The 16540-nt window shown below is 37.3% G+C and overlaps 1 protein-coding gene across 7 annotated transcripts; it reads left to right on the top strand.

Annotated features, from left to right (window-relative positions):
- The first annotated feature begins 1821 nt into the window (after positions 1-1821).
- LOC111410099 (protein MODIFIER OF SNC1 1-like) lies at positions 1822-16233 on the top strand. Of its 7 annotated transcripts, none has more exons than XM_023040691.1 (11): positions 1822-2097; positions 6693-6770; positions 8916-8996; positions 9084-9128; positions 9334-9709; positions 10621-10720; positions 11258-11332; positions 11409-12735; positions 12810-13077; positions 13146-15870; positions 15961-16233. In XM_023040691.1, exons 2-10 carry the CDS (start codon positions 6739-6741, stop codon positions 15699-15701), a joined length of 4860 nt encoding a protein of 1619 aa, XP_022896459.1. In that variant the 5' UTR covers positions 1822-2097; positions 6693-6738; the 3' UTR covers positions 15702-15870; positions 15961-16233. The 7 variants fall into 7 exon arrangements, with proteins under 7 accessions (XP_022896459.1, XP_022896317.1, XP_022896382.1 ...); XM_023040549.1 differs by having other exon boundaries at positions 10621-10723; XM_023040614.1 differs by having other exon boundaries at positions 1822-2118; positions 10621-10723.
- The last annotated feature ends 307 nt before the right edge of the window (positions 16234-16540 follow it).

Here is a 16540-nt window from a genome sequence, read left to right as displayed (position 1 = left end):
TAAAAGGGCTTGGGTACCTTAATCTGATTGTAATAAACTATGAAGAGAAGGATTAAAAGTGCAGCAAATACAAATATAGGGGAAGGTACCATTTCCTAGATTATCAATGTCAAAATGCCATTCTCTTGCTTTTTCTAGCTTGCTCTACTATTTCTTTGAAGCTTGCTTTTCTTTGATGGAAATTGCAAATCGGGGAAAAATGACCCTACCCTTTTCCCGTTTTACGTATTTTATCCAAATTTTAAATTTTGGTGTCAATGGTTCCAAATCTTTACATTATTGGAACAATTGATCCTTTTGAATAGATTTCATTCAGTTAGTTAAACATCGTACTTATTGTAAAGGTAAATTGTATATGTAGTCCTAACTTTGACGAAAAGAATAATTTTGCTTTTAACCAACTTTGAAGAGAGTAACTTAAAACGTAGGAATTAATAATAAAAACATTAACAAATGCGATAAAATGAAAAAGAACCAAGGTTGAGTCCCCGATTTTGAAATGTCCAGAAACATCCTCTCCGGTTAGAAAAATTCGTCCTCAAATTTCAAAGAGCGAGAACAAATTTCAGCAACGTATAAAATTCGACAATACAATATGTTATATTAAATTTAGAAAAAAGCCAAGTGTACATGCTTTTCCGTTACAAATTCTTTACATTACATACTCGATCAGTATTTATTTTTGACAATTGCGAATCAAATCTTGACAAGTGTGCATTTGTAAGAATTTTGGCAAAAAAAATTTGTATGTGTAGGTTAATTCTTAAATTTATTATTTACATTGACAAGGAAGGTTCTAATGATTAAAAGGTAAGACTGAAATCTCTTGTCAACTTTATTTATAGTCTATCAACAATGCATGTATAATTCGAAATTTGTGTAAACAAATTTTTTGATAGCAATTTTGAGGTGAAAATAATACATAATCGAAAAAATCATTTTTTTTTCCAAAATTAAATAAGTTACTTATCTTGTTCGTTAGGATTTTGTGAAATTCATAAAATATGTGGTTAAAATTAAACTCTTGTTTGAGCCACATTCTTATCAAAATTCTTTTTAACCACACAATATTCAATAAAATACTATTATACGTAAAAAAAAAAATCCTTATTTTTCAACCACACACTCTCTAAAAAATTACTATTTCAAAACACATTTTTAACTCAAAACGGGGCGGTTAAATATTGACTTTGACTTAGTCTCCAAATAAGAAGTTACTAATCTATAATATATTAAAGTATAATATTAAGGGAGAATCATTTTTTGAACGATTTTAACCCCTTACAATTTAATTATTACAATAATATCTTACTTTTCACTTTGATATATAATAAATAATACATATTATTGTTGTTTATGAAATTTGTGTTATTAATTCTCAATTAATTAACATTCACATTAATCTAGATTCAATAAATTTTTACTTGATCAATCTTGAATTATATGAATATAGAGTTATTAAAGATGAATTTATTCATATTCATGTATCTAGAAATTTTAATGAGTGTTTAAATTTATGTATTAACAATTAATTTTTATGTATCAAATATAATATAAAAAATTGCTCATTTATAATATTTCATCATTAGAAAAAACTTGAATCATATAAATTGAGTTTTGGATGTACAATTTGAGTACAATTTTCTCCTCTTAAAACTCTATGCTAAATTTTATTTTATTTAATTCGTTCGAAATTCATCAAATTCTCCAACAAATTCGTACCATATATTATTTTTACATTACTTATAAAATATTACGTTGAACTTTGACTAATTTATCTAAATGTGCCATAAGATAAAAAGCTACTTTACATCTCTTCAAGCTTTACAAACACTCCGTCAACAACGGCTTGTTAACAGGCGGTCCTTCCCTCTCTACATATCTCTTCGATCCCATCTCGCCACTGTCGTCGTACAAATACACGCAGGCGCGCGGCCGGGCGAACACAGGAAAACACACACGCACGCATACATCTCCCTCTCCCTCTATATATATACGCATATATATACATATCTATAAATACATCTTTATATCTGCTTTTTTTGGGATAACAACTTGCTAGTCGGAACGTTGTATAGATTCCACGCCCTCTGTCTGGTTCGCTCTCTATCTCAACATGTAAACATACATGTTATACTTTTATTCTATTTATATAAAAATATTCACCTAATTTTCACTCAAAATAGTTAGGGTTTCAAAAAATACGGTATTTACTATCGTAATGAAAGAGATGGAGACAGACGTGTGTGGTATACGTTTTTTTTTATTTCTCCAGTTTTCTTTCGTAGGTAACATGCGTGAAACCTTGTGTATTTTTAATTACTTGCCATCGTAAATATTTTGAACTGGGTTTTTATTTTTTGTGGGTAAATGGTTATTCATTACAAGGTTTAAAAAACAACTGCTCCATGGAAACAGTACACTTGGTATACAATTGGCTAGGAATTGAATTCACACGGCACAATGTTACCATATGTACATAGGATTTCTTTTAATTTTTAAATTGATTGTGTATATTATGCAACTCTGTATTGTTGTTCATGTTCATTTTTAATCTGTAATTTTAATTTGCTTTTTCTAATGGAAAAGTAGGCTTGAGGTTCCGAACTTGAGTGATGGAATGAGATACCGAACCTGATGTTTGTGTATGCATGGGGCATTGCAGTGGCTATACGATGATTGAAAAATGGATTATTTTTTGATTTTGCTCTCTTCGGGAAGTTGAAGCGATTATTTTTGTTTAAATACTTAGCGGCTATACTATTACTTGTGATACAATATATGCTGATATTGCTAATTTTTTACTCTATTTGGTTAAGGACAAAGGACAGGTGGCATTAGTTACATTGTTACCACTAGGCTACAAGTTAGGTGTACTGGGAAGTCACTGAAAAGACTTAATTTGGACAGTGAAAAGTATTGTTGAAAAGGAATAACAATTTACATAATGGGGTTATATACTTGTGAACTGTGATGTCCGCTGAGTTGTAGGCATCTTACTTGTAACTGTCACCTATTATCGTAGAGTTAAAAATAAAGATAAATTTTTGAGTGTTTTGAAAAATTAAGAATTGACAATTCTTTTTGTACAAGCTTGTGTTCATGCATCTATTGAGATTTAGTATTCAGTTGATTCACGCTGTTTGCCATCGAAAGGCTTGCCAAAGGTCTAGTCCAAGTGAGTTATGAGGAAAATTTAACATATGACGAAGTTATTTCTAATGACAGTGATAATTTGAGTCTACAGTGATGCTTAGTGGTTTAAAGGGCCGATTGCATTTCTTAGACTAAAATAACACACATGTTCTGTTTTAGTTGTTAATGATTTTTTAGATCTTCCTATACGTCTAACAACGTACCTAATAGAGTGACAAAAATGATTCTTACAATCAACCCTAAATCTATTGGGAGCACGACTTAATCCATCGTTGTTGTTAACAATGATGCGTAAAAGTAGATAATTTTTGGTGAAGTGGATGGATAATCAAGGTTAAATCATTGGCTTCGGGGATAAGTGGTGTCATTGGATTCAGTTTTGTATATCTACAGTTTCTTTTTCAGTTATGGTGAACGGCAGTCCGGAGGGTTATTTTCGTAGTAGTAGGGGATTGAGGCCAGGGGATCCTTTGTCTTCATTACTATTTGTCATTGTAATAGAGGCTTTCAGCAGGATGCTTAAGAAGGCTATGGGAGAAGGTTTGTTAAGGGGCTTTATGGTTGATCAGCTGCAAGTATCTCATATGCTATTTGCAGACGATACATTGATCTTTTGTGATGCAGATGTTCAGCAATTCAGGAACCTACGTCGTGTGCTCTTGTGCTTTGAAGCCGTATCTGGATTGAAAATAAATTTGGGAAAATTTGAGGCTATCAAAGTGGGAGAGGTCGATAATGTGGAGGAGTTGGCTGCTATTTTGGGTTGCAGGGTTGCAGAACTGCCTATGACGTATCTTGGTCTTCCTTTGGGAGCATGGTTTAAGAGTAAACATATTTGGAATAGTATTATAGAAAAGATGGAGAGAAGGCTAGCGGGTTGGAAGCGTATGTACCTCTCAAAGGCGGTTGTCTTACTCTCATAAAGTCCACATTGTCGAATTTCCCTACTTATTTCTTATCATTGTTTCCTATCCTTGTTGTAGTGGCAAAAAGGTTAGAAAGGATCCAAAGGGAGTTTCTTTGGGGAGGTTTAGGGGAGGAGAGGAAATTACATTTGGTTAATTGGGGTGTAGTTTGTTCTCCCATAAGGTTAGGGGGTCTTGGATTGAGGAGCATCATACTGTTCAATAAGGCCTTGTTGGGCAAGTGGTTGTGGCGATTCGGTGTGGAGAGGGAGAGTTTTTGGAGAGAAATAATAGGTGCAAAATATGGTGTCATGGAGGGAGGATGGTGCTCAGGTGAGAATTGTGATTCTTATGGGGTGAGCTTATGGCGATATATCCGGCGAAGGTGGAGCGATTTTCAGGATAGATTGACTTTTGCAGTGGGGAATGGTATTACCATCAATTTTTGGGATAATTATTGGTGTGGAGAACAACCGCTGAAGGTAAAATTTCCCTCTTTATCTCGTATTGTGTTGACACCGTTTGCTACGGTGAGTGATGTCTTAGATATACATAATGGGAGGATCAGTTAGAATATTGTTTTTGGCCGGGGATTACAGGATTGGGAATTAGACTATTATGCGCTATTTTTGACTTCTTTGTACGAGGTCCGCATCAGAACAGGAGAGGTAGACTGTAGTAGGTGGAGATTGACACGGGATGAGATTTTCTCAGTTGGCACTTATTTTAGATCTTTATTGGGTCCTGTGCAGAGTTCATTCCCTTGGAAATCGGAGTGGAAATGTAAATTGCCTCCACGGGTTGCATTCTCACTTTGGATGGTGGTCAGGGGACAGGTGTTAACGATGGATAATCTACGACCAAGAGGTTTTTATGTTACAGAGTGATGTTACATGTGTTGGAGGGACGGGGAGACGATTGATCACTTGTTTCTCCTTTGTGATGCTGCTCGTTTACTGTGACACAATATTTTGGCATCACAACACATGGATTGGTTGATGTCGAGGCGTATGGATGACGTGTTAAAGGCATGGAGGAGAAAATTTCGTGACTAGGATTGCAAGTTTGCATGGGACCTTATTTCGGGTTGCATTGTATGGTGTTTTTGGGGAGAAAGAAACAGCCGCTGCTTTGATGAACAAACACGGACAACAGAGCAAATTAGAGAAATGTTCTATTTCACATTGTATACGTGGTTTAATGCTGCAGCCACTAGGCATATAGATGGGCTGCCCAATTTTATGTTGTTCCTTTCTGCTTTAAATTGATAATACACTTCCCGTGTATTATGCATTGATTAATAAAATATTTGATTACCTTTAAAAAAAAAAAAAATCATTGGCTACCACTACCCAATCCAAGGTTTTGCACAGTTGATGTTCCAACTCTTCTTTGGGTGCTTGCAAATTTGCATGTAATAGGAGGGGTTCAAGAAGGGAGAGTTGCCTCACATTGTGCTGTTCACAATGTTGGAACATCACCTTTTGGTTTTTAGATGTAGCTATTTTATCTATAGAATTCTCCCTCTTTTCATGCTTTAAGAACCACCACCCGAGTTCTTTAATTTGAATAGGTGCAAAAGTTTTCTAGCATGGTATCTTGGAGCGTTGTTTAAAACTTGTTGAGACTACTTGAGCCCCATTAAAAGCCTCAAACTTTGTGTCTCAAGTACGATCTATGAGGCTTACACCTTGATTATTGAGGCCTCAAGGTGACTAAGGTAGGTAGATGTTCACGTTTTTATATAGTATTTATTGGGCATTTTATTATTGGCATTTTATAATGGAACATTTTTATAATTTTTATTCTTATTTTCTACTTATACATGAAAGGGAAATGGGAAGGGGAAGACACAATTACTAGTAGAGGATGATGTCAAATAATAAGAAAGGAATGACATTGCTGTGATGATAGGAGAATCAAATGTGTTGATGATTCCCTTAAAGATTCTATTAGTAGATATGTAGGAGATTTTTGTAGTGCTTTTATTTCTAACAATACATAACCATTTATTACTTATCCTTAATTTGAGAACTTATTTACTTTTACACTTTATTGATCTATTTTATGTTTGTCTTGAGTTAGAATATTCATTTTGTTAACTTGTTTTATTATAGATTCTTAAGATGGTTTATGGGTCATTTTGGATGTATTTTTGTATTATTATATTCTTTTATGTTATGTTATGTTATTGGTTTGTATTTAGACTTGTGCCTCAAAAGGTCTCAAGTCTTACACCTTGCCTTACAGATGTAAAATGCCTTGGTACTCGATTGAGCATTTTTAAAAATTGTCTGAGAATTGACATAACTAGCTGTGGCGATATCTAATTTGATGATACAATATACATAGAAAGCATTGTTGGATAAATTAATGAGAATTCTCTCACTCTATCATGCAGTATTTGTGTATGAAGTATTGATTAGTCCTTTTCTTAGCTTTCGGACATTAGATTTTGTTTGATTTTGTGACGTTTCTTTGTTGCTTTGATCGTGTATCTGTATTTTTTTGATTGCTGTTATTAAAAGACTCGTGAATAATAATTTTCTCTTTAAGCCACCTGTATTTCTTATGATGCAGTGTCTGGTGAAATTTAAACATTCTAATCAATTTCCTTCTTTAATTGTTCAGGATGCGTAAAAAGGTATTTGGATGACATTGTAACTACACTCGGGCAATGACTTCGAGCATGTTGTCTGGAGAGCGAAGGTACGTATTGGTCTTTCACTGTGAAAATATTTCATCTCATAGTTCTTTTTTACTGATGCTCCTGACATTTTGTGGGATTTCAACTAACGGATGGATGATATGCTCTTCTCCTGAAGTTATACATACATAATTCTAATATTGCCAACATGGCTTTGATCATGTGAAGCATGGAACTAACTGTTTAAATGAGAAATGCTAGGACAATTTTGTTGGCTTGCTTTTGTTACAGCAAAATTAATTTTTCTGATATTCTGAGAATGCAGTTAGGAAGTGTTGGATTAGTCATCTTTTAATATAATTTTTTTCCAATGATACTATCGGGAAATGTTCTTTTCTATTCAACATTACGTATGCGAGAGAGTTCATCTGCCATCATCACTCCGTCTTAAATGAGTTTGCATTTTATTTTTAGTGGAAAGGTTGGTTCGTGATCCTATGAATGCCGTCGAGCATTGACTCTCTGGTCTTGCTGGTGTTGTTTTTATTATTATTTTTATTAATAAATAATAATTATTATTTATTCGATAAATTCTTGACATTTTATATCTACACGGCCTCACCTCTACTGCAAAAACCAAAAAATACTACTATCGCAGAATATTATGGGAAAATTGGAAACAGGAAAGATTGGAAGGATATGCACCACTGATTATTACCTCGTATATTTGGAATTTGAAGCAAGCATTTGAGTTTCTTTGTTATTATTAGAGTAGTTATTATAGTTTCTCATGGTGGGGCTGGAGGAGGGAATTTATGATAAAGTAATGCTAGTTCTTCCTTATATCACCAGCTGAGTACGCCCATAAAAGTAATCAAGAATACATTTTTATTAGTAATTATTGCTGCATCATGTCTTCTGCTTCTCCTTCTTCCCTATTTTCCTTGAGAAGTAATTTGGAAGACAATGACCAAGAGAAGTTCCTTTCTTCACTTGGGAGGTTAGTCATGACTCTCGTGAGTATATGCTCGAGAAGATCTTGAAAAAGCGGGGATAATATTGTAGGTGTTTCTTGTGTGAGGACGCTGGCGAAAATGCGACACCCCTTTTTGCATGTACTAAGATGGCTTACAAGTTCGGGGCATTTTATTCCACAGCAGTTTAGGATTGATAGTTATGCCAAAGACCACAAGAAAAATCTTAAAATCAAAGGCAGATATAAGGTCGGTGTTTGTATCTTGTCAGTGAAAGTAGAGAACACCTTTTTTTAAATGGATGAGGAAGGCCATGAAAGTACTCCATGATGTTGATATACACACACACACACACACACACACACACACACATACATATACAAGTAAAAGAAAAACAGAAAGGGAGTAAAATGTTAGGGGGCTAACATTTGGGGAAAAGAAAAAAAGTCAATTAATGAACAAAACTTGTGTACGTTGTCTGCACTCTCCTCTACCAAATGATATATTTCTAATTTAGTGAAAACTCAAATCTTCATTTCATCTACAGAAATGGAAATAGAAAAAGAAAAAAATATTGTTGGGGTTAGGTTTAGGGTGGACTTAAGAGACTACCCTAGCCCAAGCAAGGGTCCAACACTGGGTTACCATATAGCTGGGGGTCTACCAACTGGCAAGAAGTAATTGGGAACGCTAAGGTTCAAACATGCAGATCTTTCTAAGACTGAATTTCTGGTTATGCATTATTTGCTTATTCTTTTAGCCCTTGTTTGATTCCAAAATACATTTTTCTCTCCTCTCAAACACACATTCTTCAATAAAATAAATATTGTGTGCAAACCTAAAACTTAAAACTTTTACTTAGTTTTTGACCACACATTCTCCAAAATACTATTCCAAAATGTGTTCTCATGAGAAAAGGGGGCTCAGACAGGCTCGTAGTTTATCTTATACCTTTGTGGATTTGTTTTTTTTTTTGAAGATTGCCCTGCTTTTTGATTCTTATTATTTAAATAAAAGCCATGCAATTTCACTCTCTTTTGGTTTTTATGCTCTGGACAGCTGCAAAATATTTAACCTATTGTTAGTTTAGTTTCTTGTGTATACGGCTCCTAAAGATCTCATTTCTAGATTGATAAGATCTGGTGAAGTATTTGGTGTCTTTGGGTTGTGTATTGACATATAAGCAAAACTACAGTTGTCATATGATCGTCTTATTTTATTTTCTTGTTTTAGATGGGCTTCTGCAAGAAGGGGTAGCATGACTGTTTTGGGGAAAGTTGCAGCTCCAAAACCTTTGAACTTACCCAGTCAAAGGTGATTGTTCTTCGACATAAATATTTCTGGTCTGCTTTCAAAGTTTTCGTGGATAGCTTTCTTACATTTTGTATGATCTGTTTGAAGGCTGGAAAATCATGGGCTGGATCCTAATGTGGAAATTGTTCCCAAGTGAGTAATGATTACTTTTTTATTGTTGTGTTCCCCACAATAAATTTTCAATCTTTTTCTTTCAATGGAGATGGCTAGGTACATAACTTTCCTGTTATGAGTGCTACATCATGTAGTACATAACTTCCCTTTTAATGTATTATTTATTTATTCTGCATTCTACTTTTTATGCATTGAATTGATCCAATCCTTTCTTCCTCCACAGGGGCAGTCTTAGCTGGGGAAGCCGATCTTCTTCCTCAGTTTCTAATCCATGGGGTACCTCTACAATGTCTCCAAATGCTGATGGTTGTACCAGTTCACCTAGTTATCTAAGTGGTCGCCCTTCATCTGGTGGAAGTGGTAATCGACCATCAACTTCTGGTAGTGATAGAACACATGAACCAACTGATAGTGCATGGTCTTCAAATTCTAGACCTTCTTCTGCTTCTGGGGTATTGTCATCAAATCACACTTCAGCGACATTATTGCGTCCTAGAAGTGCAGATACCAGACCTAATAACTCACATCTCTCGAGGTTCACAGAACCTGCCTCTGAAAGTTTGTTGGCTTGGGGTCCAAGTAGTACTGCAGAGAGATCGGTAATAATTCTGTAGCTGATATATTTACTTAAGGCATATTTTCTTCTTCAGTTTTCAGCACTATGTACTTTTCACACTGAATACCTAGCTGCCTGCAGTTTATCACAATAGTTAGTCATAGAATATGTTTGTCTGTGGTTTATATGCATTTCATATGGGCCTGCAAATGGTTTGAACTAGCTTATTACATTTTGAGCATAGCTTGATATTTGAATTTACTTTATTGCAAGCCTGGAGGTGGCTAACTTGCAAGCTTGCAAGTGTTTAATTTTTCAATAAATTAATTGAATTGTTTATATGAAATATCTGATTATGCATGTGAATTTTGTGCTATTATAGCCATATAATTTAATTTTATTATCATGTTAAAATATTATATATAAATGAATATATTTCTCCCATCTATAACATTCTAAGCTTTTAAATGACACGATTCCATATCGTATTAAAAGAATCCAAGGTCTGGTTTTGAAGTCCAACTGTTACCAATTTATGAAGAAAAGTGTGCATGTTTGTCATTTAATGAGAAAAATGATACCGGCCTTGTGCATGAAGGGCCTGTTGAATATAAAATAAATGAATAACTTTCTCCACTTTATCACCTAAGCTTTAGATGGGGTATTTCATTAAATCATGTGTGAATTTCTAGCTCTTTCCCCCTCTTAATTTCGTCTCAAATAGAGCTCAAGCTTGGCCTGGGATTTTGTACATTTAAATTCAAACTAAGCATCAGTTTCAGCTCCACTCTTTTGGGCCCTTACTCCCTTCTAACTCATAACACCCTGTTGAGGCTGCTGCATAATTTTCTGTCTTCTCTTTCTCTCTTTTTGCACGTTTATCCTAGTTCAGTTTGTCCTAATAATAGAATTGCATGACCTCTTTAAGGGCTGAATGTCTCAGTGCATTTGCAGGGAGTGAAGAGCTCCAAGGAAGACAGGTTCTCTTTGAGTTCTGGGGATTTTCCAACACTTAGCTCAGATAGAGACAATGGGAAGAATTCTGAACTGCAAGGTTGTTGTATGCTTATAGAATTACCATACCATTGCCATTTCCAATGCTTCTCATCCAGTGTTGCATTTGCTTCTTGGTTGTCGCCAGGGTTGTGAGTTATGTGACTTTATAGAGCCAAGAACAAAAGTATTTTATTTGTACTTTCATCAGTTCTAAATGAACTAAGTGAGGTTGTTTGCTCACAGATAATTCAAGTTTATCTTACAGATGTATGCTAATCACTTGTACTGTATATGTCCTGTACTACAGCAATTTATTAGGTTTTTGGAATGAAAATTATCAGTATATGTTCAGTGTTTTCTCATTTCCTGTGATTGGTCGTACTATTTTATGCCTCTCTACCAGTTCCTGGAAGAATGTTATCATGAATTATTCGAAATATTTTTTCTATATTTAAATGGTCTAGCTTATTGAATAAATATTATCGCCCTTATTTTTGTAGTTGGACTTGTGCATGCATGCACGAGAACATTGTGGGATACTTAACATGATTGATGTAAATACATGTATTCTAATCGTGTAGTCTACATATGACAGATCATGGCCATGGCCGTCCTAGCTCAGCTTCTGACAGAATAGCTCAGACAAAAGAGAGAACCACATCTCAGGCTGGTGTGTATGCATTTGTATTCTGAGATTAGAAAGTTATCTTTATATATCAATAATAACTTTGGTTCCTGAATATCAGATGATGCTTCTTTGAGTTTGGATGTTAGCAGTGGAACTGTTAAGACATTGAAGAGAGATGGTTCCAGAAGTGCAGAGAATGACATCCATCCTAACATGGAGAAGTGGCAAGGGGAGCCACAACATGATTTCAATGCTAATATAACCTCTCAGCATTTTGATACATGGCGTGGTCCTCCTATAAATGCTCCAGCTGGTGTTTGGTATAGAGGTCCTCCTGGGGGACCCCCATTTGGACACCACATTGCTCCCGGTGGCTTTCATATGGAACCATTCCCTTACTATCATCCCCAAATTGCACCTCCAACTCTAGCAGGTCCACAGCCAGTTCCTCCACCAGGGACCAATCTTCGAGGACCCCATCCAAAAAATGGAGATATATATAGGCCGCAGGTGCCTGATGCCTTTGCACGTCCGACTATGCCATTTCGGCCTGGTTTTTACCCTGGACCAATGGCTTATGAGGGTTATTATGGACCCCCAATGGGCTATTGCAACACCAATGAACAAGAAGTTCCATATCTGGAAATGGCTGTGGATCCCCCAGTTTACAATAGATATACAGTGCCAAGTACTCCTGATCATGGAAAGTCCCATGGCAGAGCTGGTGGGCATGGTTCTAGTGGTAAAGTATTGTCAGAACAAGTGGAAGCTGCTCATTTAGATACTAATCGAGTATCACACAAAGTTCTTTTAAAGAAACATGATGAATGGAATGAGGAGGAAGGAGAAAATTGGGGATGCAATGCGTCATCTGATGCCTCCTTGAGCCCTGGAAAAGGTGGCCAATCTGTGATGTCATCTCGGAAGAATGAGTGGGGGGCTGATGATGATACAAAAGAAGATGTATGCCCCAAGAGGACACCGCTCGGTGAGAACTCTTGCTCCAGTATTAAGTGTGGAGGTCATTCTTCAGGCATTGTCGAAGTCAAGTCGCTTGAAGGTAGGGGCAATATGAAAGTAGCCAGTGACAGTGATACGAAGAAATCAGAAATTTTATCATCTCTTCCTCCAGAAATACCAAAGCAATCTCTGGGTATTGAGGGAGGTTTATCTTTGCCAGCTATGACAAAAGAGTCAGTTTTGATGCAGAAAATTGAAGTTTTAAATGCAAAAGTTCATGCTTCTGATGGACGACCGGATGTTCCCTATTCTTCTAGTAGGGCAGAGCAAAGGAATAGGTCTCAAGTAGTTGATGCTAAGATTAGTAGTTCTGCTGTTGAAGTTGGTAATACTGGTGGTGGATTTTTTGAAAGGGTTCCTGCCTCCAATCGAGTCAGTGTTCCTGTAAGGTATAACATGTCTCAACCAACAACTGTTTTATCAAGGTGGGATGAAAATATGCTTCAGCTCTTTTTCACACTCGTATTTATTGCTAAACAACTTATTTCAAATTTTACAGGAGAACTTATCATGGCAGGCAAGGTAGAATTGACCACCATGGTAAAGGAAAGTTCACCAGTCAGGATGCTGATGGGTGGCAAAAGAAGCTTACAACTGCTGAATCTTCTAGTATGATCGTGGCTTCAAATGTTGACCCTAAATCTGATATTCATGGAAGTGGTCATAACTTTGTTGTTGAAGCTGCTCCAATTTCTGTGATCAATCTCTCAGGGATGGAGGGAGAATCTTTGACAGAACTGAATGATTCAGCTGATAATCAGGCACAGGTAATATATTTTAAGTTTATGAACTATATCTTATTTTTCTGTTTAACCGTGAATTCATGTATTTTCAGAGTGCAAAAATGACAGAACTGGCAAAGCAACGTGCCTTAAAACTACAGAAGGAAAAAGAGGAAAGGAGGAGGGAGCAGAAGGCCAAAGCTTTTGCTAAATTGGAGGAATTGAATCGGCGAACACGTACAGGTGAAGCTGAGACCCAGCAGGATGACAAAACTCAGGCAGTGAGCACCGTCCAGCATGAGCAACTACAGAAGGAAGCTGAGGAAAGGAGGGAGCAGAAGGCCAAGGCTTTTGCTATATTGGAGGAATTGAATCGGCGAACACGTACAGGTGAAGCTGATACCCAGCAGGATGACAAAACTCAGGCAGTGAGCACCGTCCAGCATGAGCAACTACAGAAGGAAGAAGAGGAAAGAAGGAGGGAGCAGAAGGCCAAGGCTTTTGCTAAATTGGAGGAATTGAATCGGCGAACACGTACAGGTGAAGCTGAGACCCAGCAGGATGACAAAACTCAGGCAGTGAGCACCGTCCAGCATGAGCAAGGAGGAACAATTGCACTTAAACCGATGGTTTCATACAATCTTCAATCATCTAGCCCTACTTCGGCCTCAGATGCTGATTTTGTTGCCGAGGGCAGAGACAGCAGTGCTAGTCAGACAGAAGAATCTGCTAATATGCTTAGAGATTTACCCCTGAAGAGCCCACAAACCCAATCCGATGATGGTGGCATCTCCAGGCAGAAGTGGATGGGCAATAAACAAAAGCAGAGTGTTTCACATAAGAATTGGAATGAAAATCAAGTTTTAAATGATGCACACGAGGAACCAAAAAGCCTTACTGATGTATCTTTGAATGATGTTAAAGCAACAGAGGTTAATTCAATCGAAGTCAGACCTAGTGGCGAGTCAAATGCAGCCAATATTGGTAATATCATTTCAGAACCCTCCATGCAGCTGAGAAGGAGAAGTAACAGGAGTAGCAAGAACAAACTCAAACTGGACAAGGCTTCCCCAGTCCCGACTTTACCATCAGTAATGCCAAAGGACAATAATTTTGCACAAGAGTCCACTGAAATCGACAAGTCCAAGACTTCTTTGCTGGGTGCTACATCTGACAGAGTGCAGGCTCCAGAGGTACACTCTTCTTTACCTAATGAAGAAGCTGACAGAAGAGTGAGCAACCAGTGGAAACCTCACCGCCACAGCAGAATGCCAAGAAATCAACAGGCAAATAGATTCATGGATAAATTTCATAGCAATGACACTGTTATGTGGGCGCCTGTGCGTTCACAGAACAAAAATGAGGGTGCAGTTGAAACGAGTGAAAAATCTATTCCTGAAACTTTGAGTCTAGCAAAAACCGATACTATTGCTCAGCATAGTTTGAAAAGTAAGAGGGCTGAAATGGAGAGATATGTTCCAAAGCCTATGGCCGAGGAGCTGGCTCAGCAGGGAAGTATTCAACCCATTACATCTTCCACCATTCCATCTGTTTCAGTTGAGGCTAGTGGTAGAACAACACCTGGATCTGCTGGCTCTGGAAGTCTGCAACCTGTCAGCCCAGATACTGGAATTGTTCGATCTGCTTTAGAGTTCAAGGAGGGGGGTGGCTGGCATAATAAACAGGTAAGAACACATGGAACGTGGCGTCATCGGAGTTCAACAGACTCATCACATGAGAAGGGTGTGCATAATGGATCATCTCTTATATCTGACCCTGGCAAGGATGTGCAGAAAATAACAGACCAAAATATATTTGTGAAGCGTGAAATAAATCCAGTAAAAACTGAAGCAAAGGCTCCGAGCAAGATCAGTCCCTCTGATTCCGGGAACATGTCCACTAGTACTGGCATAGCTGCAGTGGGCAAATCGCCTGCTGCGAAAGATCAGGGAGTGACAGGTAGAGGAAAGCAGCATTCTCCTAAGGGCCATAGTCGCATGCAAAATAATGATTATTCTGATCACGAGAATCATATTAGCAGCGAAACTGATAGAGGCTTTGTTCAATCTGCAGCTTCTGATGCGAACCAAACCGACATGACTATTGCTTCAAAAGAGAGCCATAGCTCAGGGGAGTGGGCTTCACCTCATTGGAAACCCAAATTTCAATCGTATTCAGCTAATGCTCAACATGGAAACAGAGGTTCCCAGCATAGAGTGCCTGACCAAGCTGTACGTGATGAGAACACTGATCTCAGTGAACCTCGATCTGTCTGTGGAAGTTATATGGTTGAACTACCAAATGCGGGGCATAATCATGAGTCCAGTAGAGAAAGGAAGTATGTTCCATCAAGAGGACGTCCCTATTCCCCAAACCAAGTTTCTGTTGGAGCTGGTGAACAAGCTCCTGCCGCATACACAGGTGTTCAGCATGACCGTAAATTCTCCTTGGGGTTCAGGAGGAATGTGAAGCAGAGTCAGCCAGGCCATGAATCTCATGGAGATTGGGCCTCGGGGCAAGATAACGGGCGACACAATATACCTGCTGTCAGGGGAAGACAGAGGCAGCATGCGCATTATGAATACCAGCAAGTTGGGTCATACAAGAATAGCAAACGTGACAACTTTGATGGGCCAGCAGATGTATCGAACAATTTGGGCCCAAGATAAGGGGCCAGAGTAACCCAAATCGTGGAGGAAATTTCTTTGGTCCAGAAAGCTGATAGATTCTGGTTTGTTGATGGAGAAGTGAAATCTGAAAATAGTTGTTTCCATGATGGATTGTTGAAGGCAGCCATCCAGAGAATGTGTAGTGGCTTTGATTAGGCAAGATTTTCAGGTATGGACAGCTTGATTTATTACCATGTTTAAATTTTATTTACTACAAAATCAGCTAGTTTTTGAGTGATGTCACACGTGCTTTGAACAGGAACAGGACCGGGTTCTGGTTCACTGCCCTAGGTGGAATGTTGCTTGTTTATACGAGGAAATCATGTGATTTTTTCCACTTAACAATTGTAAGTCATTCGGATATTGAAATGTGGTTTCAGTTTATAACCTGAGGAGGGTATTAGGTAGTCGTGCAATTGCCTCCCTGTATAGTAGCAGGCCAAAGCATGAACTTGGAAGGTATTTTGTTATTTTACCATATTTTATTGTAACTTCCTTAATTTTAGCACGATAAGTGATTGGTTGTGATCCATTGCTGGTGTTTTGAGCTGTCATTCTATATGGTCAAGGCAAAAATGCGGTATATGATTTTTACCATTAACAGTTTAAAAGAGAAAATAGATGATGGGAAGGGGCTGCAGCTGTAGCCTGGCTCGAATTTCCTGCGTTGAGTCAGTAAGGACATGCTTGTAACATCATATTAAATATGTTGGTTACAATTTTTATCAATAATTCAACTAAGTATTTGATTAATTTTTATCGAAATTTATTAAAAATCTAATTTTTAACTAAACCAATCATATGCTAAGTAAATTGGTTTCATTCCAGTAAATACGAGT

Source organism: Olea europaea, chromosome 1 (genome assembly GCF_002742605.1).
Source record: "Olea europaea var. sylvestris chromosome 1, O_europaea_v1, whole genome shotgun sequence".
Classification (NCBI taxonomy): Eukaryota; Viridiplantae; Streptophyta; class Magnoliopsida; order Lamiales; family Oleaceae; genus Olea; species Olea europaea.
This window is presented reverse-complemented; position numbering and strand designations above follow the sequence as displayed.

Excerpts from the sequence above, each read along its gene's own strand:
- LOC111410099 (XM_023040337.1), top strand. The coding sequence starts at position 3,564 with ATGGTGAACGGCAGTCCGGAGGGTTATTTTCGTAGTAGTAGGGGATTG. Across the intron at positions 3,818-9,354 it reads AACCTACGTCGTGTGCTCTT|CCGATCTTCTTCCTCAGTTT; the intron begins GTGCTTTGAAGC and ends TAGCTGGGGAAG. Across the intron at positions 12,736-12,809 it reads CCAACAACTGTTTTATCAAG|GAGAACTTATCATGGCAGGC; the intron begins GTGGGATGAAAA and ends CAAATTTTACAG.